The 26,855-nt window shown below is 45.5% G+C and overlaps 1 protein-coding gene across 2 annotated transcripts; it reads right to left on the bottom strand.

Annotated features, from left to right (window-relative positions):
• Nucleotides 1-134: 134 nt before the first annotated feature.
• baz1a (bromodomain adjacent to zinc finger domain, 1A) lies at nucleotides 135-26,744 on the bottom strand. Of its 2 annotated transcripts, none has more exons than XM_087779534.1 (30): nucleotides 26,658-26,744; nucleotides 25,316-25,453; nucleotides 23,464-23,742; nucleotides 23,246-23,395; nucleotides 23,080-23,175; nucleotides 22,279-22,366; nucleotides 20,136-20,252; nucleotides 19,832-20,065; nucleotides 19,253-19,348; nucleotides 19,043-19,181; nucleotides 18,838-18,966; nucleotides 17,497-17,817; nucleotides 13,913-14,078; nucleotides 13,748-13,855; nucleotides 13,645-13,679; nucleotides 12,377-12,465; nucleotides 11,315-11,583; nucleotides 11,034-11,254; nucleotides 10,163-10,293; nucleotides 8,696-8,820; nucleotides 8,508-8,629; nucleotides 8,380-8,439; nucleotides 6,703-6,785; nucleotides 6,473-6,637; nucleotides 5,463-5,665; nucleotides 5,243-5,398; nucleotides 5,000-5,178; nucleotides 4,759-4,937; nucleotides 3,621-3,708; nucleotides 135-767 (listed from the first exon to the last, which is right to left on the bottom strand). In XM_087779534.1, exons 2-30 carry the CDS (start codon nucleotides 25,426-25,428, stop codon nucleotides 601-603), a joined length of 4,308 nt encoding a protein of 1,435 aa, XP_087635660.1. In that variant the 5' UTR covers nucleotides 25,429-25,453; nucleotides 26,658-26,744; the 3' UTR covers nucleotides 135-600. The 2 variants fall into 2 exon arrangements, with proteins under 2 accessions (XP_087635660.1, XP_087635659.1); XM_087779533.1 differs by lacking the exon at nucleotides 26,658-26,744 and adding an exon at nucleotides 25,534-25,798.
• Between the last annotated feature and the right edge of the window lie 111 nt (nucleotides 26,745-26,855).

The raw sequence follows: 26,855 nt of genomic DNA, 5'->3' as shown, positions 1-26,855 counted from the left end.
ATATTTATTTATATAGTGCTTTGGTGAAGAAGATGATGATGAACTAGATGAAGATGGGAGAGTCGAGGGAGAGTCGAGGGAGAATCTTCAGCCTCTGGATTAAAGAATAACGTGTTAAATAAAGTTAACAGTCAGACGAGGAAGAATCATGTATTTTATTCAAGTTCTATTGTAAAACCAATGGCTACAAATACGTACAAAAGTCTCACAAACACGTCCGTGAGTCTCGACTTATAAAAAATGTCATGTTTTTTTATTTTTTTGGTTTTTTTTACACGTGTCGTCATAAATAAGACGTAGAAACTAAATAAATACGCAGAGAAAATGTTGCGCGTGTTGATGTCAACAGATGCAGCGAAACTAAAGGAAAACAAGTCGAGGGCGAGAGTGTGTTCAGTGTCACGCACACACTCCATCAGCAGGTTAAAGGTCAGACAGGAAACCAAAGGCTTTTTCTCAACCTGGACATTTATATCAGCAGATCTTCAAGTGAAACCATCAGGAGAAACAGTGTAACCTTTGACCCGTGAGTTTAGACAGTGAGCGCCAAATATGGGCATCAGCAGGAAGTTCAAAAATCTCGGCCAATCGGATCGGGGCTCAGGTGCGCGGGCGTTTGCTGGGCGGCGGCGCCGACAGGCCGAGCGCGGCGAGCTGCGAGTGGAAGAACTGCTGCAGACGTTGACCCGCCTTGGCCTCGTTGGTGTGTCGCGGGTTGTACTGCAGGCAGTTGGAGAACATCAGGTCCACGTCGCACACAAACTCGTCTGCGGAGACACAACAGACATCAGGTCCACGTCGCACAAAGACACACAAACATCAGGTCCACGTCGCACACAAGACACACAAACATCAGGTCCACGTCGCACACAGACACACAAACATCAGGTCCACGTCGCACACAGACACACAAACATCAGGTCCAGGTCGCACACAGACACACAAACATCAGGTCCACGTCGCACACAGACACACAAACATCAGGTCCAGGTCGCACACAGACACACAAACATCAGGTCCACGTCGCACACAAACTCGTCTGCGGAGACACAACAGACATCAGGTCCACGTCGCACACAGACACACAAACATCAGGTCCACGTCGCACACAAACTCGTCTGCGGAGACACAACAGACATCAGGTCCACGTCGCACACAAACTCGTCTGCGGAGACACAACAGACATCAGGTCCACGTCGCACACAGACACACAAACATCAGGTCCACGTCGCACACAGACACACAAACATCAGGTCCACGTCGCACACAAACTCGTCTGCGGAGACACAACAGACATCAGGTCCACGTCGCACACAGACACACAAACATCAGGTCCAGGTCGCACACAGACACACAAACATCAGGTCCACGTCGCACACAAACTCGTCTGCGGAGACACAACAGACATCAGGTCCACGTCGCACACAAACTCGTCTGCGGAGACACAACAGACATCAGGTCCACGTCGCACACAGACACACAAACATCAGGTCCACGTCGCACACAGACACACAAAAAACATCAGGTCCACGTCGCACACAGACACACAAACATCAGGTCCACGTCGCACACAGACACACAAACATCAGGTCCACGTCGCACACAGACACACAAACATCAGGTCCACGTCGCACACAGACACACAAACATCAGGTCCACGTCGCACACAGACACACAAACATCAGGTCCACGTCGCACACAGACACACAAACATCAGGTCCACGTCGCACACAGACACACAAACATCAGGTCCACGTCGCACACAGACACACAAACATCAGGTCCACGTCGCACACAGACACACAAACATCAGGTCCACGTCGCACACAGACACACAAACATCAGGTCCACGTCGCACACAGACACACAAACATCAGGTCCACGTCGCACACAGACACACAAACATCAGGTCCACGTCGCACACAGACACACAAACACCAGGTCCACGTCACACACAGACACACAAACACCAGGTCCACGTCGCACACAGACACACAAACACCAGGTCCACGTTGCTCACAGACACACAAACACCAGGTCCACGTCGCACACAGACACACAAACACCAGGTCCACGTTGCACACAGACACACAAACACCAGGTCCACGTTGCACACAGACACACAAACACCAGGTCCACGTCGCACACAGACACACAACAGACATCAGGTCCATGTCGCACACAGACACACAACAGACATCAGGTCCACGTCGCACACAGACACACAAACATCAGGTCCACGTCGCACACAGACACACAAACATCAGGTCCACGTCGCACACAGACACACAAACATCAGGTCCACGTCGCACACAGACACACAAACATCAGGTCCACGTCGCACACAGACACACACACATCAGGTCCACGTCGCACACAGACACACAAACATCAGGTCCACGTCGCACACAGACACACAAACATCAGGTCCACGTCGCACACAGACACACAAACATCAGGTCCACGTCGCACACAGACACACAAACATCAGGTCCACGTCGCACACAGACACACAAACATCAGGTCCACGTCGCACACAGACACACAAACATCAGGTCCACGTCGCACACAGACACACAAACACCAGGTCCACGTCACACACAGACACACAAACACCAGGTCCACGTCACACACAGACAGACAAACACCAGGTCCACGTCGCACACAGACACACAAACACCAGGTCCACGTTGCACACAGACACACAAACACCAGGTCCACGTCGCACACAGACACACAAACATCAGGTCCACGTCGCACACAGACACACAACAGACATCAGGTCCACGTCGCACACAGACACACAAACATCAGGTCCACGTCGCACACAGACACACAAACATCAGGTCCACGTCGCACACAGACACACAAACATCAGGTCCACGTCGCACACAGACACACAAACATCAGGTCCACGTCGCACACAGACACACAAACATCAGGTCCACGTCGCACACAGACACACAAACACCAGGTCCACGTCGCACACAGACACACAAACATCAGGTCCACGTCGCACACAGACACACAAACATCAGGTCCACGTCGCACACAGACACACAAACATCAGGTCCACGTCGCACACAGACACACAAACATCAGGTCCACGTCGCACACAGACACACAAACATCAGGTCCACGTCGCACACAGACACACAAACATCAGGTCCACGTCGCACACAGACACACACACATCAGGTCCACGTCGCACACAGACACACACACATCAGGTCCACGTCGCACACAGACACACAAACATCAGGTCCACGTCGCACACAGACACACAAACATCAGGTCCACGTCGCACACAGACACACAAACATCAGGTCCACGTCGCACACAGACACACACACATCAGGTCCACGTCGCACACAGACACACACACATCAGGTCCACGTCGCACACAGACACACAAACATCAGGTCCACGTCGCACACAGACACACAAACATCAGGTCCACGTCGCACACAGACACACAAACATCAGGTCCACGTCGCACACAGACACACACACATCAGGTCCACGTCGCACACAGACACACACACATCAGGTCCACGTCGCACACAGACACACAAACATCAGGTCCACGTCGCACACAGACACACAAACATCAGGGTTACCTGTCGTCTGATATTCACAGTTGTTCACTCGCTCTCGGATGATGCTCAGCGCGATCGGCTTCGTGATGATGTCATAATAGTCCGGGACCTGCGAGGACGAGACCGTCAATGAGCCGTGTAGTACAGAGGTTCACCGGTGGGTGGCAGTGTTGCTCCGAATCGCTGAAATCAACGCTAGTCTAACTTCAACTGCAAAGTGTCTTGAGATAACTTTGTTATGATAAGACACTTTAAATACAATGAATTGAATCATTCAAACTTTATTGACACCATGTGTGGCAACAAATGACGGTAGAGTCTTTTATTATTCAATTAAAAAAGATGCTTCATTTCCATACGAAAACACATAAATATTAAGTCATTTATATTTGTAGAGCATTTTTCTAGACCAGGGTCACAAAGCGCTCAAACAATCAAAACAATACTTAAACAATATATACTTTAAACAGGACAAGATAGTTAAAATGTAATTTAAATGGACACACGTGTTATATATATTCTATGGCCCTAAATAAGATCAAAACCGTTCAGAACCTTTTTTTGTGATCGAATTTGTACCTTTTTATTTTTAACTTTGTTGGGTTAGAATAATAAAGATATTAATGTCTGACCCGTGATATGCTAAAAAAAAATAAATCTTAATTTAAAGCACATTTTTCTTAATTTAAAACTTTCTTTTTTTTATTTAAGCAACTTTTTAAAATGTAAAATATGTATTTCGATTCAATCAAACTTTCAATTCAAAATAATCAATTAATAAAAAACGCTTTCATTTTAAAAATGTGCCTCAAATATATTCAATTAAAAAATAAATGTTGCTTTAATTGAAAACATTTTTTGTGTACAGTAACTTTTCCTATTTAATATAAAATATTTTTTGGCCTAAAGCATCTTTTTTTTAAGAAAAATGGAAACAACTTGTCATATATTTTTCGATTGAAACACATTTTTAAATAAAAAAATAAAGAAGCAAATCTACCTTCATTGCTCAACAAGTTAAGTTTGTTTGTTTAAAAGGCTTGAAAGATGAACTCAGATAATTGTGATTTAATTTATAAACTTAAGTTGGATTCGAACCCTCGTTAGCAACATCTGTGTGAAGTCAGAACCACGAGCGAGTGGACCTTCACGAACACACCTGAGTCCTGGACACCAGCTTCTTGAAGGGCCAGCTGTCCTCGTGCCGGACCAGCTCCACGATCAGCTGCTCGCAGGCCGACAGCTCGTGGACGCCGTGGTTCCTCCCGGAGGAGCGTCTGCTGGACGAGGACGAGGACGCGAGGACGGGTCTGGACCGGTTCGGTTGAGGAGAAACATCTGCAGCAGAAGATAACATGTAGAGTCTCAGATCTTCTCCGACCACGACAGGACGTCGTCACCTTTCAACGTTCTCTTGCGCGACTCCTGACCGTCCGCGCCGCCGTTGCCGCCGGGAACCAGGAAGTCGGCGCTGGACCGGGAGCGAGAGCTGGACCGGGAGCGAGAGCTGGAGCGGGTCGGAGCTTTGCCGGAGGACGAGCCCGCCTTCGATGGAGGCGACGGTTTCTTCCCCGAGGACCTGAAGGGCAGAAACAAAGGTGAGGATCCAGCAGGTCCGTGTGGGCGGAGACTCGGGCACCGACTTGGCGGGCGGCGGGGTTTTGGACTCGGACGCCCTCTTGGTCTTGGACGCCGCGCTTTGACTCCTCCCTTTGGCGGGAGGCGTCGCTTGACTCCTCCCTTTGGCGGGCGGGGTTTGGCGACCTTTGCTCTTGGTGGGCGGAGCCTGAGCTCGTTTGCTGCGGGCGGAAGGTCGAGGTCAGCGAAAGGTCAAGAAACGAGCGAAGAAACGTTTCCGCTCACGTCGGCATTTTCTCCTCCACGGACTCCTCGTCGTCGTCGTCCTCCTCCTCCGACTCATCCTCCTCCGTGAACTCAGCCTCCCGCTCCGGCTCCTCGTCCTCCACGTCCTCCTCGTGCACGACGGTGCGCGTCCGGGAGGAGAAGTGGCTGGACCTCTGCTTGGGCCGGCAGTCGGGACAGAACCAGTCTCCGACCGGGATGACCTGGAACACGTCGGGGTCAGAAACTTTATCGACAGCCTTGTTGTGGACACAAGCACACATTTTCACATTTCCGTTTCAACGCAGACAAATGTTTGTTGTGTTGTTGTTGTCGTTGTCGTAAACTAAACAATGAGCCGCTAAGATCCGACATCCGAGTCCGAACCAACGGTGGCAGAACTAAAAGACATCACAGGGTCACAAGTGTCGACCAGAGTCGGGTCAGTATTCAACAATAATAACAGTTTATTAACTTCACCTCCAGAAACATTTCTCTTAAGTTATTTCATGTCAAAATTGTCACAATGAACACATTTTTTTAAATAAAAATGTGAGTTTTTTTTAAGATAAAACATTTGATGCATTAATAGAGTCTCTTCGTGCTAATCATGCTAATGCTAATAGCGATTAACTCAAATTTATCCGAAACAAACTATTAATATGGATAAAAAAAAGTTGACTTGGTCGAAAGAATTGCTTTTTGATCAACTGTTGATAATATTTTAAATTCAAGTTTAAACTGGTTCACAGATAAACGGGAAGTATTGAGACGTTAGCATCTCCATTAGCGGTTAGCCTTGGATCGAGTCCATCTTACTGAAGAGACGGAAGTTTTCGTAGTCGTTTGTGTTTCTCTCTCTATAGCGTTTTGTCCGATTATTGTAAGTAAGTAAGTAAGTAATATTTATTTGTATAGCGCTTTTCCAGACCAGGGTCACAAAGCGCTTAAACAATCAAAACAATACTCAAAAAAGTACATACTTTAAAGATCAAAATGTCGATAAAGCGTCGCACAAACAAAATGGCCACCTTGAGTCGAGGCCTCAGACAGTGCGTGTGGTGGCCGCGGTCGCATCCGTCGCACAGCAGCATGTTGTCGGCGTCGCCTTTGCGGCGGCAGATGCGGCAGCGGGCGTTGAGGACGGAGCGCGCCCAGACGACGCTGCGCTCCAGCGAGGACAGGTGCACGAACACCTGAACGCGACGTGGCACAGGTGAGTCGATGGTCATCGTTGTGTGTTTTGAATGAAGCGTTGCACCTGAGACAGACTGGAGCACGACAGCACCGAGTCCCTCCAGCGGTCCAGCACCGTCTTCACCGCGCGGCTGCCGTCGCTAGCATCTGACGAGACATTAGCATCAGACGAGACATTAGCATCAGACGAGACATTAGCATCAGACGAGACATTAGCATCAGACGAGACATGAGCATCAGACGAGACATTAGCGTCTGTCGAGAGACATTAGCGTCTGTCGAGAGACATTAGCGTCTGTCGAGAGACATTAGCGTCTGTCGAGAGACATTAGCATCAGACGAGACATTAGCATCAGACGAGACATTAGCATCAGACGAGACATTAGCGTCTGTCGAGAGACATTAGCGTCTGTCGAGAGACATTAGCGTCTGTCGAGAGACATTAGCGTCTGTCGAGAGACATTAGCGTCTGTCGAGAGACATTAGCGTCTGTCGAGACATGAGCATCTGTCGAGACATGAGCATCTGTCGAGACATGAGCATCTGTCGAGACATGAGCATCTGTCGAGACATGAGCATCAGACGAGACATGAGCATCAGACGAGACATGAGCATCAGACGAGACATGAGCATCAGACGGGACATGAGCATCAGACGGGACATTAGCGTCTGTCGAGAGACATTAGCGTCTGTCGAGAGACATTAGCGTCTGTCGAGAGACATTAGCGTCTGTCGAGAGACATTAGCGTCTGTCGAGAGACATTAGCGTCTGTCGAGAGACATTAGCATCTGTCGAGAGACATTAGCGTCTGTCAAGAGACATAAGCGTCTGTCGAGAGACATTAGCGTCTGTCGAGAGACATTAGCGTCAGACGAGACATGAGCATCAGACGAGACATGAGCATCAGACGAGACATGAGCATCAGACGAGACATTAGCGTCTGTCGAGAGACATTAGCGTCTGTCGAGAGACATTAGCGTCTGTCGAGAGACATTAGCGTCTGTCGAGAGACATTAGCGTCTGTCGAGACATTAGCGTCTGTCGAGAGACATTAGCGTCTGTCGAGACATTAGCGTCTGTCGAGAGACATTAGCGTCTGTCGAGAGACATTAGCGTCTGTCGAGAGACATTAGCGTCTGTCGAGAGACATTAGCGTCTGTCGAGAGACATTAGGGTCTGTCGAGAGACATTAGCGTCTGTCGAGACATGAGCATCAGACGAGACATGAGCATCAGCCGAGACATTAGCGTCTGTTGAGAGACATTAGCGTCTGTCGAGAGACATTAGCGTCTGTCGAGACATTAGCATCTGTCGAGACATTAGCATCTGTCGAGACATTAGCATCTGACGAGACATTAGCATCTGTCGAGACATTAGCATCTGTCGAGACATTAGCATCAGACGATACATTAGCATCTGTCGAGACATTAGCATCTGACGAGACATTAGCATCTGACGAGACATTAGCATTACCTTATATCGACTAAAAATAAAAAATATTGAATTTAGAAAAAGGTTGTTTTTTTTTAATTATTGGAATTAGAATATCAAACTATTTAAAACATGCAATTCATTTAGAAAATATTCGATTTTTTCAAATTTAATAAAAAAAAATTCAACCTTTAAATACAAAAACAAATTAATTAAATTCTTCTAATTATAATTAAATGCTTAAAAAAAAAACAACTAAACTTTCAACAGGTGAAAAGTTCCATCAATAAGACGCGGATCCAGACGTACCATCGTTGTCGTCTTTCTTCTTGCTCTTCTTCTTCACCTCCTTCTTGGAGTCGTCGTCACCTGCGCGATCAAACCGTCTCAGAACAAACAAACAAACAAACAAACGTCTCGCTCGTCGTCATAGTTACCCAGCGGAGCTTTGAGGAAGCGTCGCTCGATGCCGTGTTCGATGTGAGCGAGCGCCTGCGCCAGTCGACCGACGGCGCCGTTCACGACCTGCGGCGTCGTGCTGCCGCTGCCCGACGACCTGCTGCCGGATGACACGAGCGCGACGTCACTTCCTGTCTCGGCGCAGGACGGCGACGTTAGCGTTTACCTGTCCTTCCTCTTCAGGTGAAGCGTGTCCACCTCCATCGTCTCCTCCTGTCCGAGCACGCCGCCGCTCAGCAGCTCGTAGTTTCCCGCCTCCAGAGCCGAGCGCCAAAGCTGCCTGTCCGTCACCTGAGCCAGAGGTCAGAGGTCAGAGACGACGATGCTAATGTCTCTCTTCAGATGCTAATGTCTCTCGTCAGATGCTCATGTCTCGACAGATGCTCATGTCTCGACAGATGCTCATGTCTCCACAGATGCTCATGTCTCCACAGATGCTCATGTCTCTCGACAGATGCTCATGTCTCTCGACAGATGCTCATGTCTCGACAGATGCTCATGTCTCGACAGATGCTCATGTCTCTCGACAGATGCTCATGTCTCTCGACAGATGCTCATGTCTCTCGACAGATGCTCATGTCTCGACAGATGCTCATGTCTCGACAGATGCTCATGTCTCGACAGATGCTCATGTCTCTCGACTAGATGCTAATGTCTCGACAGATGCTCATGTCTCGACAGATGCTAATGTCTCTCGACAGATTCTAATGTCTCTCGACAGATTCTAATGTCTCTCGACTAGATGCTAATGTCTCGACAGATGCTAATGTCTCTCCTCAGATGCTAATGTCTCTCCTCAGATGCTAATGTCTCTCGACAGATGCTAATGTCTCTCGACAGATTCTAATGTCTCTCGACAGATTCTAATGTCTCTCGACTAGATGCTAATGTCTCGACAGATGCTAATGTCTCTCCTCAGATGCTAATGTCTCTCCTCAGATGCTAATGTCTCTCGACAGATGCTAATGTCTCGACAGATGCTCATGTCAACAGATGCTCATGTCTCGACAGATGCTCATGTCTCGACAGATGCTCATGTCTCGACAGATGCTCATGTCTCGACAGATGCTCATGTCTCGACAGATGCTCATGTCTCGACAGATGCTCATGTCTCGACAGATGCTAATGTCTCGACAGATGCTAATGTCTCGACAGATGCTCATGTCTCGACAGATGCTCATGTCTCCACAGATGCTCATGTCTCCACAGATGCTCATGTCTCCACAGATGCTCATGTCTCCACAGATGCTCATGTCTCCACAGATGCTCATGTCTCCACAGATGCTCATGTCTCCAGAGATGCTAATGTCTCCACAGATGCTAATGTCTCGACAGATGCTAATGTCTCGTCTGATGCTCATGTCTCGACAGATGCTCATGTCTCGACAGATGCTCATGTCTCGTCTGATGCTAATGTATCGTCTGATGCTAATGTCTCGACAGATTCTAATGTCTCGACAGATTCTAATGTCTCGACAGATGCTAACGTCTCGTCTGATGCTAATGTCTCGTCTGATGCTAATGTCTCGACAGATGCTCATGTCTCGACAGATGCTCATGTCTCTGTCCGTCACCTGAGCCAGAGGTCAGAGGTCAGAGACGCCGCGTCCAAATCCACGAGACCACGTTTTACCTTCAAAGACCCCAGAGAGCCTTGATGGACGCGATCTTCGATGTCCAGCAGCAGGTCACGCAACCTCAGCTCCATGACCGTGTCTGCTGCAGCAGTGCATTCTGGGACAGACCGGGATGATTCTGGGTCATCTTTAAAAAAAAGAAAAAAAAAGAAAAGGAGAATGAACTTTGTAACCAGCAATGAGTGCCTTCATCCACCAGGGGGCGGCATCTGACGAACGAGTGCTGAAGATCTTAAAATATCTCCTCATTTTCAATTAAAAACATTTATGTACAATTAAAAAAACATTTATGTACAAAGCATAGATTTTTTTCCCCCACTTTCTTATAAGAACACAGAACTGTCAACAGCATTACTCCAAAAATAATTAGAGTAAATAGAGAAACCTTTACAATTATAAACATTTTCTAAATTAATTTCACAAGCAGTAAAAACTTTAAAAAAAAACTGTCAAAATGTATATAATAAAGTAAAAAATACATTTAAAAGATGAATTAAAAAAAATACAAGTTACTTTTTCATAGTCAATAATAATCTACTTTATTAATAATTTTTATGTCCGGAATTCTATTTTATTATTACCATTCACCTATTTATTATTGATTTATAATTTTCAATGATAAACTAGATAATATACCAATTTATTTTAAGGCGTATTTTATTTAAAAAATGAATACATGTTCATCAGAGCCTAAACGGCCACTTTAATTATTATGTTTTTAACATAAAAACAGTCTCCGATTATTAAATGAATAGATAATAATAATAAGACAGAAGACATCACTCCACCTGGGAGGAGGAACCTCACCAGCCCGTGACAAATATTAACAGATGTAGAAAATTACACTAAAAGTAGTAAAGTGTGTACCCGAGTGCCGGTACTTGCTGCGATCGCACGCCGGCAGCAGCTGCTGCAGACGCTCCCTCTCCTGCAACAGCGCCTCCCGCAGGCCGCTCTCGCGGTGGCCGCGCGGGTTCAGGGCCTCGATCAGCTGGTCCACCTCCTCCGGGGAGCTGTAGAAGGACCACTGGTTGGGCCGGTTGACGGGCGGGCTGCGGGAGTGCTGGGGGGCCGGGCTCGAGCCGACGCTGTCGCAGAAGGAGGTTCAGTGGGACGAGCGGGACCTGGGATCGGATCCCGACACTCACCTGCCTTCAGCCACCTCCTCCTTGGGAAGGTCCTCCTCCTCATCATCATCCTCATCATCCTCCTCCTCCTCCATCTCCGCCGTGGTGTCCCCGTCCTTCTTGGGGCGCGGCTGCAGCATGTCCTCCGTCAGCCCGAAGCTGTCGTCCTCCACGAACAGGGCGGCGGCCGAGGGCAGCAGCCAGTAGCGCCGGTACATGCGGTCGCGGCCCAGAGGCAGCAGGCAGGTGCGAGATGCCGCCTTCTGGATCCTGTCCTGCAGCTCACGCACCTGCGACACGTCACGACCTTTAACCTCTTTGACCTCGCCACGAGTGTGTTTATGCTTGTGTGTTCATTTGTGTGTGTGTGTGTGTGCTTCTTTCTGTGCGCGTGTGTGTCTTTCTGTGCGCGTCTTTCTGCGTGTGTCTGTTCATTTGTGTTTGTCTTTCTGTGTGCGTGCCTTTCTGCAGGTGTGTGTTCATCTGTGTGCGTGTCTTTCTGCAGGTGTGTGTTCATCTGTGTGCGTGCCTTTCTGCAGGTGTGTGTTCATCTGTGTGCGTGTCTTTCTGCAGGTGTGTGTTCATCTGTGTGCGTCTTTCCGCAGGTGTGTGTTCATCTGTGTGCGTGCCTTTCTGCAGGTGCGTGTTCATCTGTGTGCGTGTCTTTCTGCAGGTGCGTGTTCATCTGTGTGCGTGTCTTTCTGCAGGTGCGTGTTCATCTGTGTGCGTGTCTTTCTGCAGGTGCGTGTTCATCTGTGTGCGTGTCTTTCTGCAGGTGCGTGTTCATCTGTGTGCGTGTCTTTCTGCAGGTGCGTGTTCATCTGTGTGCGTGTCTTTCTGCAGGTGCGTGTTCATCTGTGTGCGTGTCTTTCTGCAGGTGTGTGTTCATCTGTGTGCGTCTTTCCGCAGGTGTGTGTTCATCTGTGTGCGTGCCTTTCTGCAGGTGTGTGTTCATCTGTGTGCGTGCCTTTCTGCAGGTGCGTGTTCATCTGTGTGCGTCTTTCTGCAGGTGTGTGTTCATTTGTGTGTTCATTTGTGTGTGTTCATTTGTGTGTGTGTGTGTGTTCATTTGTGTGCGCTCACCTTCTCTTGCTCCGCCTCCAGCTCCTCTGCGCTCAGACTGCAGGGACGACACAAGCCTGAGCCGAGATCCAGCGTCTGCTGCTCGTCCGCTGCAGAGCAAGATCACCATTATTATTATTACTACTATTATTACTATTATTATTATTATTATTATTATCATCTCTTGAAGAAACTGATGAAGTTTTACAGAGAGACGAGTCTTAATCAAACAAGAGTGAACCTCAGGATAGTCTCACGATATTGTGATATTCTGTGGAACTTCAAACACAAAACTACTAAAGATTGAAGGTATAAATAATAAATAAAAATCCACCTTCAGAATAAAGCTTTCAATTGGCAAAATAAAAAGCCTTTACTTTTTAACCAAAAATTACAAAAAAAAATAAAAAGACAAATGAAAAAATAATGTTGAAATAACAGGATAAATAAAATCTATTTAAAAGCCAATACTGCCAATAAAGTCGTTAAAATAACATTTGAAACATTTCAAAAATTAACAAAAAAATAATAATAATTTGAATTGTTTTAAAAAAAATGTATTTAATATCTTTAGTTCAATATTTTAAGCTTGTAGACTTTGATAATAATAAAAACTCTTCCGTCGGTTCATGACAGTAGATGTTTTTTTCATTCTAACTAAAATGTCGTAGTAATGACTCAGTAGTGGCCTCTGCCATCTTCAACGGTGTGGTCTGCTGGGGGAGCAGCATGACAGCAAAGGATAGGGCTAAACTGGACAGCCTTATTAAGAAGGCCGGTTACGTCCTAGGGCGCCCCCTGGATCCTGTGGAGGAAGTGTCTGGGAGGAGGATACAGAGCAAGCTGGCCTCCATGAGGGAGAGCTTATCTCACCCTCTCCAGCACACACTGAGGGCATTGAGGAGCTCCATCAGTGATAGGATGCTCCATCCCAGGTGTGTGAGGGAGAGGTACCGCAGGTCCTTCCTCCCTGCTGCCATCAGACTCCACAACAAGAACACACCAAGATAATTATTTAACTGCACCTTTCTTGTTATTTTTGTAAATATGATTGTGTATATAATATAGTGCAGATTTATTTTCTATTCTATTTAGATTTTTTCTTTTCTTTTTAATATTTTATTTCTGGGTGTTTTATTTTTTGGCATCTTGCTGTTGTTAAACCGAATTTCCCCTCGCGGGACAATAAAGGATTCTGATTCTGATCCTGATTAAAGTCTTAAATAAAAAGTCTACAATCTTAGAAAAAGAAGAAATGAGATCAAAGATGAAAAATAACTGATTCCAACCTTTATTTATCTTCTGCTCGGCGTCGTCAGCGTCGCTGCATCAAAAACCACAAAGAGACGTTAAAAACCAGCCGCAGACTCAAGACAGCGACTCGAAACCAACCCTGGAGTCTTTCCTCCGTCGTCGACCTCCTGCTCCTTCAGCTTCTCCTCCTTCTCCTTCATGCGCTGCTCCTGCTCCCGGAGACGCTCCTCCTTGCGCAGCCGCACCCTGGAGAGGAGCTTTAGCGTCGCGGCGTACAGGTGCGTTCACGAGCGTTTCACGCACCTGTACGCCGCCTCCTCGCGCTCCCGCCGGTGCTGCTCCGACCGGACCTCCCGCAGCTCCTGCTTGGCGGCGCGCTGGTCCTCCACGCAGTCCTCGATCAGGTCTCGGCTGGACGACAGCGTCAGCAGCTTCCCCGCCAGCGCCTGCAGGATCCGCAGCTTCTCGCCTGCGGATCAAATCAGGATTAAAATAGACTTTAAAAAAGTTATTATTTATAGGAAATTGTCGCCTGGTGAAAAAAAATAGTTTTAAACTAGAAAGAGTGCATTTCCGGAAGAAAATGCCGTGTGAATGCTGGCCCTGCTGTGCTGTGGAAGTAGTAGCTGAAGTAGAAGCAGTAGAACAGTAGTAGTAGAATTATTAGAAAAAGTAATAGTAGTAGTAGTAGTGGAAGCAAAGGTAGTAGAAGTAGTAGTGGAATAAGTAGTTAAAGTAGAAAATTAAAAGTAGTAGTAGAATTAGTTGTAAAATTAGAAGTAGTAGTAGTAGTGGAAGTAGAAGCAGTAGAACTGTAATAGTAGTAGTAGAATCATTAGTAGAATTAATAGTAGTAGAAGCAAAGGTGGTAGAAGTAGTAGTGGAAGTATTAGTGGAATAAGTAGTTAAAGTAGAAGAGGTAGAAAATTAAAAGTAGTAGTAGAATTAGTTGTAAAATTAGAAGTAGTAGTAGTAGTGGAAGTAGAAGCAGTAGAACCGCAACAGTAGTAGTAGAATTATTAGAAAAAGTAATAGTAGTAGTAGTGGAAGCAAAGGTAGTAGAAGTAGTAGTGGAAGTATTAGTGGAATAAGTAGTTAAAGTAGAAGAAGTAGAAAATTAAAAGTAGTAGTAGAATTAGTTGTAAAATTAGAAGTAGTGGTAGTATTAATAGTAGTGGAAGTAGAAGCAGTAGAACCGTAACAGTAGTAGTAGAATCATTAGTATAATTAATAGTAGTAGTAGCATAAGTAGTAGTGGAATAAGTAGTTAAAGTAGAAAATTAAAGGTAGTAGTAGAATTATTTGAAAAAATAGAAGTATTAGTACTAGAAGTAGTAGTTGAAGTAGTAGTGGAAGTAGTAGTAAAAGTAGAAGTAGTAGTAGTATTAATAGTAGAAGTAGTAGTGGAAGTAGTATTGGAAGTAGAAGTAAAAGTAGAAGTAGTAGGTCAAAGTGGAAGGAGTCGAAACATATATTGAAGATTTTCCCCATTGAAATAAATGGGGTAGAAGAAGAGGAATAAAGGAAAGAGTGGAAGAGATAAAAGAAAGATAGAACATAGCCGGCATTTCGGAAACGAGCTGAATTGATAAAAGTTTGAACGGTTCAAATCGGATTCAATTTGTGGGAGTAGAAGCGGCACAAAGTTTAGGTCAGAAGAAAACAGGATCTCAATGGTTTGAATGCTTCCCAGCATTCACAAAATAACTTTTTTCAGGCATAAACAGGGTTTTGTAACCAACAATAAATACAAAATAAAAGTTAAGTTAAAGTTAAGTTAAGCTACTGTTAATTCATGTACATGGTGGTCCAGCAACAGTCGTTCCTGGTCAGATACTTTACTTTTGTTTGCTTGTGAGCCACAATTATTGAACCATGGAAGCCATTTTATTTTCTGTGCTTTATATGCCATTTTCTTTTTTCCCTCTTAATCCCTAATTGGGTCACAGAGGGGTTGAAAATAGTGATTTTAAAGTTAATACATAGATCATCCTGAAGGGGGCGCCAGTACTTGTGTCAATGTTTTGGCTCATCGTGTGAATGCTGGGAAGCAGTCACACGATTGAGATCCTATATTCTTCTGACCTAAACTTTGTTCCGCTTCTACTCCCACAAATTTTATCGGATTTGAACCGTTCAAACTTTTATCAATTCAGCTCGTTTCTGTTTTTTCCCCAAATAATTCTACTACTACTTTTAATTTTCTACTTCTTCTACTTTAACTACTTCTTCCACTACTACTTATGCTACTACTACTATTAATTCTACTAATGATTCTACTACTACTTTTAATTTTCTACTTTAACTACTTATTCCACTACTACTTATGCTACTACTACTATTAATTCTACTTATGATTCTACTACTACTGTTACGGTTCTACTGCCTCTACTTCCACTACTACTAATACTACTACTACTACTTCTAATTTTACAACTAATTCTACTACTACTTTTAATTTTCTACTTATTCCACTACTACTTATGCTACTACTACTATTAATTCTACTAATGATTCTACTACTACTTTTAATTTTCTACTTTAACTACTTATTCCACTACTACTTATGCTACTACTACTATTAATTCTACTACTACTGTTAAGGTTCTACGGCCTCTACTTCCACTACTACTACTTCTAATTTTACAACTAATTCTACTACTACTGTTCTACTTCTTCTACTTTAACTACTTATTCCACTAATACTTCCACTACTACTACTATTACTTTTTCTAATAATTCTACAACTACTGTTACGGTTCTACTGCTTCTACTTCCACTACTACTAATACTACTACTACTTCTAATTTTACAACTAATTCTACTACTACTTTTAATTTTCTACTTCTTCTACTTTAACTACTTATTCCACTAATACTTCCACTACTACTACTATTACTTTTTCTAATAATTCTACAACTACTGTTACGGTTCTACTGCTTCTACTTCCACTACTACTAATACTACTACTACTTCTAATTTTACAACTAATTCTACTACTACTTTTAATTTTCTACTTCTTCTACTTTAACTACTTATTCCACTACCACTTCTACTACTACTTCTACTACCTTTGCTTCCACTACTATTACTTTTTCTAATAATTCTACTACTACTGTTACTGTTCTACTGCCACTACTACTTCTATTTTTTCAAATAATTCTACTACTACTTTTAATTTCCTACTTCTTCTACTTTAACTACTTATTCCACTACTACTTCTACTTTAACTGCTTATTCCACTACTACTTCTACTACTTCTATTAATTCTACTACTTCTATTAATTCTACTACTACTGTTAATGTTCTACTGCTTCTACTTCCACTACTACTAATACTTCTATTTTTTCAAATAATTCTACTACTACTTTTAATTTCCTACTTCTTCTACTTTAACTACTTATTCCACTACTACTTATGCTACAACTACTATTAATTCTACTACTACTTTTAATTTCCTACTACTTCTACTTTTACTACTTATTCCACTACCACTTCTACTACTTATGCTACTACTACTATTAATTCTACTACTACTTTTAATTTCCTACTACTTCTACTTTTACTACTTATTCCACTACCACTTCTACTACTTATGCTACTACTACTATTAATTCTACTACTACTTTTAATTTCCTACTACTTCTACTTTTACTACTTATTCCACTACCACTTCTACTACTTATGCTACTACTACTATTAATTATACTACTACCGTTACTGTTCTACTGCGTCTACTTCAGCTACTACTTCCACAGCACAGCAGGGCCAGCATTCACACGGCATTGTCTTCCGGAAATGCACTCTTTCTAGTTTCCTGCAACTTTTGATGAAAAGTCTCATCGTATGAAACATCAAACATTGGCTCCGTCTGGATCTGAACGAACCTGCCGTCAGGTCGTACACGGGGCAGCTGGCCAGCCTCTTGACCAGCGCCGGCTCCGCCAGCCGCAGCTGCACGCACGGGTCGTCCATCAGCACGAAGCCGCCGCGCTGGCGGTAGCGGAAGTTGGCGTTTCCCGGGTTGCAGTCGGCGCCGGACGCCAGGATGTGCAGCCGCAGGATCTCGCTGAGCGTGCAGCTGTCCAGGTCCAGCTGCTTCAGGGAGCTGCCCTGGTGCAGCTGCGGCCACGCCGCCGCCAGGCCCGCCACGGCGCTGACGGCCGAGTCCGTCGGGTCGGACGGGTCGTCCAGAGGCTCCAGGATCTCTGCAGCGACACACACGGGTCAACGGACCTGGAGCATGTTTGTGGGTCCTTTACAAGTTCTGTGTGTGTTCGTGTGTGTGTGTGTTTGTGTGTACTCGTGTGTGTGTACTCGTGTGTGTGTGTACTCGTGTGTGTGTGTACTCGTGTGTGTGTGTACTCGTGTGTGTGTGTACTCGTGTGTGTGTGTACTCGTGTGTGTGTGTACTCGTGTGTGTGTGTACTCGTGTGTGTGTGTACTCGTGTGTGTGTGTACTCGTGTGTGTGTGTACTCGTGTGTGTGTGTACTCGTGTGTGTGTACTCGTGTGTGTGTACTCGTGTGTGTGTACTCGTGTGTGTGTTCTCGTGTGTGTGTTCTCGTGTGTGTGTTCTCGTGTGTGTGCTCCTCTCTGTGTGCGTCTTACTGCACGTGTCCGTTTATTTGTGTGAGTCTTTCTGTGCGTGTCTTTTTTTTATGCGTCTTTCTGCGTGTCTGTTCATTTTCGTGCCTCTTTCTGTGCATGTGTGTGTTCATTTGTGTGCGTCTTTCTGTGTTTTTTTTGTGCCTCTTTCTGTAGGTGTGTGTTCACTTGTGTGCGTCTTTCTGCATGCGTCTGTTCATTTGTGTGCGTCTTTCTGCGTTTGTGTTTTTTTTGTGCGTCTTTCTGCATGCGTCTGTTCATTTGTGTGCGTCTTTCTGCGTTTGTGTTTTTTTTGTGCGTCTTTCTGCATGCGTCTGTTCATTTGTGTGCGTCTTTCTGCATGTGTCTGTTCATTTGTGTGCGTCTTTCTGCGTTTGTGTTTTTTTTTGAGCGTCTTTCTGCATGCGTCTGTTCATTTGTGTGCGTCTTTCTGTGTTTGTGTTTTTTTTGTGCGTCTTTCTGCATGCGTCTGTTCATTTGTGTGCGTCTTTCTGTGTTTGTGTTTTTTTTGTGCGTCTTTCTGCATGCGTCTGTTCATTTGTGTGCGTCTTTCTGTGTTTGTGTTTTTTTTGTGCGTCTTTCTGCATGCGTCTGTTCATTTGTGTGCGTCTTGCTTCTTACCTTCTGACTGTTTGTCGATCTCCTCGCGCTCTTCATCCAGAGCTTGAAAAATGGCCGACAGGAAGAAGAAGAGCATCTCACAAAGAGGACCTTCAGGGTCAGAACCCACGAGAGCCTCCTCCAGGGTCTCTGCGCACGCACACACACACACACACATAAGTACAAAAGTATATTCCTACTCAACCCTTCGAGAAGTAGTCCTGACCCAGTGAGACTCCGTCAGGAAACTCGTCCTTCAGGTCGAAGGCGTCGCCAAAGGCCTGCAGGAACTCCAGAACCATCAAGGCTTCTCCGAAGTGCTCGGCCGGCAGACGAGTCTTGACCGGACTTGGACTCGGCAGCTCCTGCGAGAACCGACACAGAGTCTTAGAACCATGAAGTGTAAGTTCAAAGGTCGATGGTGACGCGAGTCCACCTTGAGATCTTCACACTCCAGGTCCTCCCTGTGCTTGTTCCACAGTTTGAGTCGCTCGGCGTATTTCTTCTTCTCCTCCTTGATCTTCTCGCGTTCCTGACGGACCCCGGGTTCACAATATTATGGGATACATTTCATTTAGTTAACATTTCAAAAATAAAACCTATCGTTTCTTTAAGCATCAAATTGTTTTGTTTTTTAATCTTAGAATTCAATATTTTCTACTTTGAAATGTCAAATTACATTTTGTTTAAAAAAAATATATATTTTCAAAAATATAATTAAATGTTATAATACATAATTCAATATTTTTTATTAGCAGCCTTTTAAAATCAATATAAAAATGATCAAACTCTGAGCCAATCATGCGACAGTCAGATGATCATGTGACAGCGTAGCAGCACGTGATCTGTGCTCTGTTGGTTTTGTCTGGAGACACTTTTACATTTTAGACAAAAAAATGAAAAACTATTGAATAAGAAAATTAAATGTTTACTTATTCAACAGGAATATCAAAGTACGTGTAATAAAAACAATCATTTAAAATATAAATTCAACGGTCAAATCCAAACCACTCACCCTCTCCTTCTCCAGCTTCTTGCGCTCCTTGTCCTCCCTCCTCCTCTGCTTCTCCTCCTCGAACCACTTCCTCTGCTCCTCCCGTTTCTTCAGCTTCTCCTCCTCAAAGCATCTCCTCTGCTCCTCCTTCTGCTTCTCCTTGTCCTCCTTCTCCCTGCGGCGGGCGTCGCCCTTCTTGGACATCTCCTCCCGGTGCTGCAGCATCTTCAGCTTCTCGTCGGCGGCCAGACGTGCCTGAGGGCGAGAGTCGGGTCGTGAGTGACGGGCCCTCGAGGTCCGGGCAGGGGGGTCCTGCGGCGCCGACCTGTCCGGGGGAGGTCAAGCCGGAGGTCCTGGGGCTGGACGGGAACAGGGGCGGCTCCTCGGGGAAGAACTGGGTGAAGGTTTGCTCGGACAGGCCGTACTTGTCCACGGAGGAGGGCTGGAGGACATGGAAGATATGTGTCAGCTTTGCCGCCCAGCCAAACACATCACATTTGACATCGCATCATAAACATTTAAATACAGTATTGTAGCGACCAATCAGCTGTTACTTAACAGAGCGGTGTGTAGAAAGGCATCATGGGAGTCCACAGTTTTAGTCATGTGTGGTCAGAGTGCCTCCTCAGAGGTTCTGTGGTTCAATGTAGTAAATGTTTCTGACAAATCAAAGGCGCTGAGCTTTGATGACTACGGCGAGTTGACCCACCAACAACTGACCGTGACAGAGACCAACAACTGACCGTGACAGAGACCAACAACTGACCTTGACAGAGACCAACAACTGACCGTGACAGACACCAACAACTGACCGTGACAGACACCAACAACTGACCTTGACAGACACCAACAACTGACCGTGACAGACACCAACAACTGACCGTGACAGACACCAACAACTGACCGTGACAGAGACCAACAACTGACCTTGACAGAGACCAACAACTGACCGTGACAGACACCAACAACTGACCGTGACAGACACCAACAACTGACCTTGACAGACACCAACAACTGACCGTGACAGACACCAACAACTGACCGTGACAGACACCAACAACTGACCGTGACAGAGACCAACAACTGACCTTGACAGAGACCAACAACTGACCGTGACAGACACCAACAACTGACCGTGACAGACACCAACAACTGACCGTGACAGAGACCAACAACTGACCGTGACAGACACCAACAACTGACCGTGACAGACACCAACAACTGACCTTGACAGACACCAACAACTGACCGTGACAGACACCAACAACTGACCTTGACAGACACCAACAACTGACCTTGACAGACACCAACAACTGACCTTGACAGACACCAACAACTGACCTTGACAGAGACCAACAACTGACCGTGACAGAGACCAACAACTGACCGTGACAGAGACCAACAACTGACCGTGACAGAGACCAACAACTGACCGTGACAGAGACCAACAACTGACCGTGACAGACGCCAACAACTGACCTTGACAGACGCCAACAACTGACCTTGACAGACGCCAACAACTGACCTTGACAGAGACCAACAACTGACCTTGACAGACGCCAACAACTGACCTTGACAGACGCCAACAACTGACCTTGACAGACGCCAACAACTGACCTTGACAGACACCAACAACTGACCTTGACAGAGACCAACAACTGACCTTGACAGATACCAACAACTGACCTTGACAGAGACCAACAACTGACCTTGACAGACACCAACAACTGACCGTGACAGACACCAACAACTGACCGTGACAGAGACCAACAACTGACCTTGACAGAGACCAACAACTGACCGTGACAGACACCAACAACTGACCGTGACAGAGACCAACAACTGACCGTGACAGACACCAACAACTGACCTTGACAGACACCAACAACTGACCTTGACAGACACCAACAACTGACCTTGACAGACACCAACAACTGACCTTGACAGACACCAACAACTGACCTTGACAGACACCAACAACTGACCTTGACAGAGACCAACAACTGACCTTGACAGAGACCAACAACTGACCGTGACAGAGACCAACAACTGACCTTGACAGAGACCAACAACTGACCGTGACAGACACCAACAACTGACCTTGACAGAGACCAACAACTGACCTTGACAGACGCCAACAACTGACCTTGACAGACGCCAACAACTGACCTTGACAGACACCAACAACTGACCTTGACAGACGCCAACAACTGACCTTGACAGACACCAACAACTGACCTTGACAGACACCAACAACTGACCTTGACAGAGACCAACAACTGACCTTGACAGACACCAACAACTGACCGTGACAGACACCAACAACTGACCTTGACAGAGACCAACAACTGACCTTGACAGACGCCAACAACTGACCTTGACAGACAACAACAACTGACCTTGACAGACGCCAACAACTGACCTTGACAGACACCAACAACTGACGTTGACAGACGCCAACAACTGACCTTGACAGAGACCGTCCCGTTGATGCACTCACAGTGCTGCTTGAAGAGCAGCTTCAGACGCTCTCTGGACATCAGGCTCTTCTTTCGACTGAGGAACCAAAGAGATCAGAGACGGAACCCGTTTAGAACCAAAATACCTGCAACACATTCTAGTGACATCATCAATTATAGACTTTTCAAATGTTGAAGCTTTGATTTTTTTTTTTCCATAATTAATGTAAACAGATTTTGATTTTAATTCAAAAAGGAATTTTCTAAATACAATATTTTTCAAATTCAATATAAAAATGTTGGTATAATAGAGTCACCAGAGCTTTCAGCCAATCATGCGACGCACAGATGATCATGTGACAACATAGAAGCGCGCGATCAAGCAGCTCGGTGCTCTGTTGGTACGGTCTGGTGATACTATTATACAGAGATTTTTTATATCGAATTTAAAAGGCTGCAGATGAAATACATTGAATTTAGAAAATTTACTTTTTAATTCATTTCATTAGAACGTCAAACTCTGTGAAATTAAATCTCAAAATATTTGATTAAAAAAAAAGATATTAAACCTTTTTATATAGAAGTCTAATTGAAAATCATTAAATCAACAATTTCAATTGAAAAAAATTCAAGCTTTCAACATTTTAAATGTTAAATTCAATATTCTGATGGGACAGATATGCTTCAATTCAAGGTTATTTAAAGTGTCTTATCATAAAGTTAAAGCTTCACAGCTAAACTAACACTAAAGTGGAGAAAAAGGAAACAGTTATTCAACAACAGCTGCCAAATTAAAAACAAATCTCTTACGTGATCTGTTTGGCTCGGACCGTCAAGGTCTCGCCGAGGTCGTTCATCTTCACCGTGTACTTGAAGACCGACGGACTCAGAGGTTTCTTCTTCTTCCTGTCGGGCGAGCCAACGTTCAAGGTCGTCGTGTATAAACAAATACAGCTCAACGAGTTATTAAACCGACCCGTTGACCGTGACCGGCGAGCTGAGGAAGTCGTCGCGCTCGTCGTCGCTGTCGCTGATGACGATGGCGTCGTGGTCGGCCATCTTGGCGTAACCGTTGGCGACCGGCGAGCCTTTCGGGGGCACGACCTGCAGGATCTCGCACGCTTGCCTGACCCGAGAGAGAGAGAGTTAGACGTTCATCGCCGACACACACCCTCCGGAACCGTCGACGCCGACCTGGCTCCGTTGCGGCCCGTCACGTCCACCATCTCGCCGGGGAAGAAGCGGTCCTTGACGAAGGAGTAGACGTCCTCGCAGAGCTCGCTCAGGCGGCAGCGGTTGCTCATGGTGGCGAGGTGCAGCAGCGGCATCAGCAGGGTGCGCGGGTAGTTCTGGAGGCTGTGCCGGGCCCGGCGCTCGCTCTCCGACGCCTCCAGGTAGGTGAGCCCGGACCGGCCCGTCAGGGCGCAGCTCCAGACCAGGCTGTTGCACAGGATGGTCCTCTCGAAGAACTCGCTGTCGGGGGGGGCAGAGGCAGAGTTGACCTTTGGATCGACCTTCTCGACGTCTTGGATCGACGTCTTTTAAGTAAGTAAGTAAGTAATATTTATTTATATAGAGCTTTTCCAGACCAGGGTCACAAAGCGCTTAAACAATCAAAACAATACTCAAAAAAGTACATACTTTAAAGATCAAGATAATACTGAGAATAACACAGGAGTTCCAGAAAATCAAGGAAAAGCCTGAACAAATAGAAACGTCTTAAGATGTTTCTTAAAGGAGTCAGTAGATCCATCAAGCGCAAAGAGAGAGAAGATCGTTCCAAAGCTTAGGAGCAACAGTCTGGAAGGATTTCTCTCCTCTGGTCCTGAACCGTGTGCGTGGAACCATAAGTAGATTCTGATCCACAGACCTCAGACCCCGAGCTGGGGTGTAAGTCTGGATCAGATCACTGATGGAAGTTCTGACCATGAATAGATCTGAAAGTAAGAACCAGAATTTTAAAGTTGATCCTGAAAGAAACTGGAAGCCAGTGAAGAGTTTTAAGGATCGGAGAAATGTGAGTTCTTCTACTAGAGCGGCTCAGAATTCTGGCTGCAGAGTTTTGTATGAACTGCAGGCGAGACGATCCTTCTTGTTAAGACATGAAAACAAACTGTTACAATAGTCCAGACGAGAAGAAACAAACACATGGATTACAAGATCCAGATCATGTTCCGACAACATTTTCCTAAGTTTAGAGACTTTAACACCACTTTAGTCGCATCAGAGCGACTTCAAATGCGTTTCCCCTCCATTAACGCGTTTGTCTTCCACCGCCAAAGATCCCAAAGCAGCTTAAGAACCTCCATTTTGAGGCTGAACCCCTCGGATCTAAATCTCTGCTTTTATCGTCCATTTCAACGCGACAAACGCATCAGGAATCATATTTATCGCTTTCATTTTCTGGATTAAATCCCAACTCTGGATGATCCGCACCGAGAATAGTCGTTTTATTTTAAACAAGAACGTCCAGATTAGGAGAAAATAAGTTTATAACTATGAGGTTAAGTTAATAGAATTATAATTGAGAGTAAAAAAGAGTATTTTTAATCCAACAGAACGAGAAACAGTTGCGTTTTAAAGAGAAAAACGACGTAGTCGAGATAACAAAGAATGATGGAGATTAACAACAAACAAAGATGGAGAGATGCGAGGGAGGAGGAGTGAAGTGAAGGACAGCAGAAATAAAAGAATAAAAGTGTAGAAATAAAAGAATAAAAGAGGATCAGGAGGAGACAGTTGTTGTCAACAGCAGACAATAGTTTGACGCGCCCTTTAAGAGCTAACGGGGACAGCGACGAGCTAACTCGGCTAACTCGGCTAACGTGACATCTGTGCTCGGCAGGTGCGACGTTCACCTGAGCACGCGCGTCAAAAGTTCCCCACGTGACCCACAAGTCATCGATATCGATTAACTAACATTTTTATTGAATAAAAAATAAAAAAAAAGTTTTAGGAGTTTAGAAGTTTGTCAGAGTTTTGTATGAGCTCGAGCTCTGCGGCCGCCAGGTGAGCCCAGGTGAGCACAGGTGGACTCGGGACTCACTCGTAGGTTCGGAAGATCTCGTGGGTGATCTTGCACAGGAAGACCTCCTCGTCCGGCTGGAGGTCCGCCGGAGGTTTCTGTCGCGCGAACGGTTTTCTGTGGAGAAGCGGCATCTCAGCCCCGCTTTCATGGACCGGTCTTAGGGAGAGAGAGAGAGAGAGAGAGAGAGAGAGAGGTCAGCGAGGCTCCAGAACCAGGGGGAGCCGAACCTTCGGTACCGAGACGAGCTGAAGCAGAGACTCTTTTGTTAGACGCGCGGATCATCAGCCGCGTGGAAGCCCAGGTCGCCTCGATGAGCTCGGGAAACAAAAGGAACCGAGAACCCGCCGGTCCGAGGGACGGAGCGGTCGATGTTCTGCTCGATTGTGACTCTTCGATTGGACTCGTCCGGTTCCGAGAAACGAAGGCGAGCCGCGGGCGAGGATGAGGCGGCGGAAGATAATCCGAACTGATCAAGTCCCGGCGGGACGTTGTTGACCAAGTTTTCGACCGCTTCAGGGACTCTAGCCGGCCTCGGAATTTTGAGTGTCAGTCGACTCACGAGTCAGAAAAACGACTTTAACGGGAATATATCGAAACGAGTTTATTCGGCGTGTGATCTATTGCACTTGTTGCATCATATATATTTATATAACAGCAAACACCAGTGTATTTGGAAAACTGTTGTTAAAAAAAACCCGTACGCCGTTTATCTCCAATAAGAAGTTTATATTCTACTAAATATATATATATCACTTATTCCACGTGTTGCGTGGTGATATTGTTAAGAACCGGTGTCTCGTTTTTTAAAATAAGACGAGTCTTACTTCAATATATAGAACAAAATCCCGTTTTAATTCAAGTGGCGTTTTTCAAGCGAACGCATCACAATCGGTGGCGGTTTGGGCGGAGCTTCCGAGTTCCTTCCGTCGTTGATTGGTCGAGCGCGCTGCCTCTCCCACGCCGGCGACCAATGGGCGCCTCGGAATTATGCCCACTGTGCGTGACTGCCATTGATGAAGTAATACGTGACGTCACACACACGCGAGGGCTGACGCGCTTCCGTGTGAGGCGGGAATATAGCACGAACGACCTCGTTTGAAAAGAGTGAAAGATGAAGATAAATAAAAGAAGTGATGATGAATAGTATTATACAATACAATAAAAAATACCGCGTTTATCCATCGTCCATTAATTATGACGTGCATTAGTTGATCAACCATTTAATCCATAATATAAAATGTGTGATTGACATCTTAATACAGTTAAATCACAATTTAAGATTAAAACCGTTCAGTTTTTACATGTAAAAATCTCACATCTGAACTACAAACAGTTGTTGTAGTTGTAATATAAAACTTACATTTTCTCACTTTGGTTCAAGTTTCTGGTTCAGCGCTCAAAAACCCAATGATGGATCTTTATTGCTTTCATGCCGTTTGATCTGGACTCGGACTTAGTGACGTCACCGAGACAGATAAGGTAGAGTTGGGCAAATGAAAAGAGACCAGATCAGAGACGTCCCTTTAAGTAAAGAGACCTGGGATCAGAATCTCTTTTA

This window comes from Callionymus lyra, chromosome 18 (genome assembly GCF_982586985.1).
Source record: "Callionymus lyra chromosome 18, fCalLyr1.hap1.1, whole genome shotgun sequence".
Classification (NCBI taxonomy): Eukaryota; Metazoa; Chordata; class Actinopteri; order Syngnathiformes; family Callionymidae; genus Callionymus; species Callionymus lyra.
Note: the sequence above shows the minus strand (reverse complement) of the source record. Positions and strands in the feature narration are given on the sequence as shown.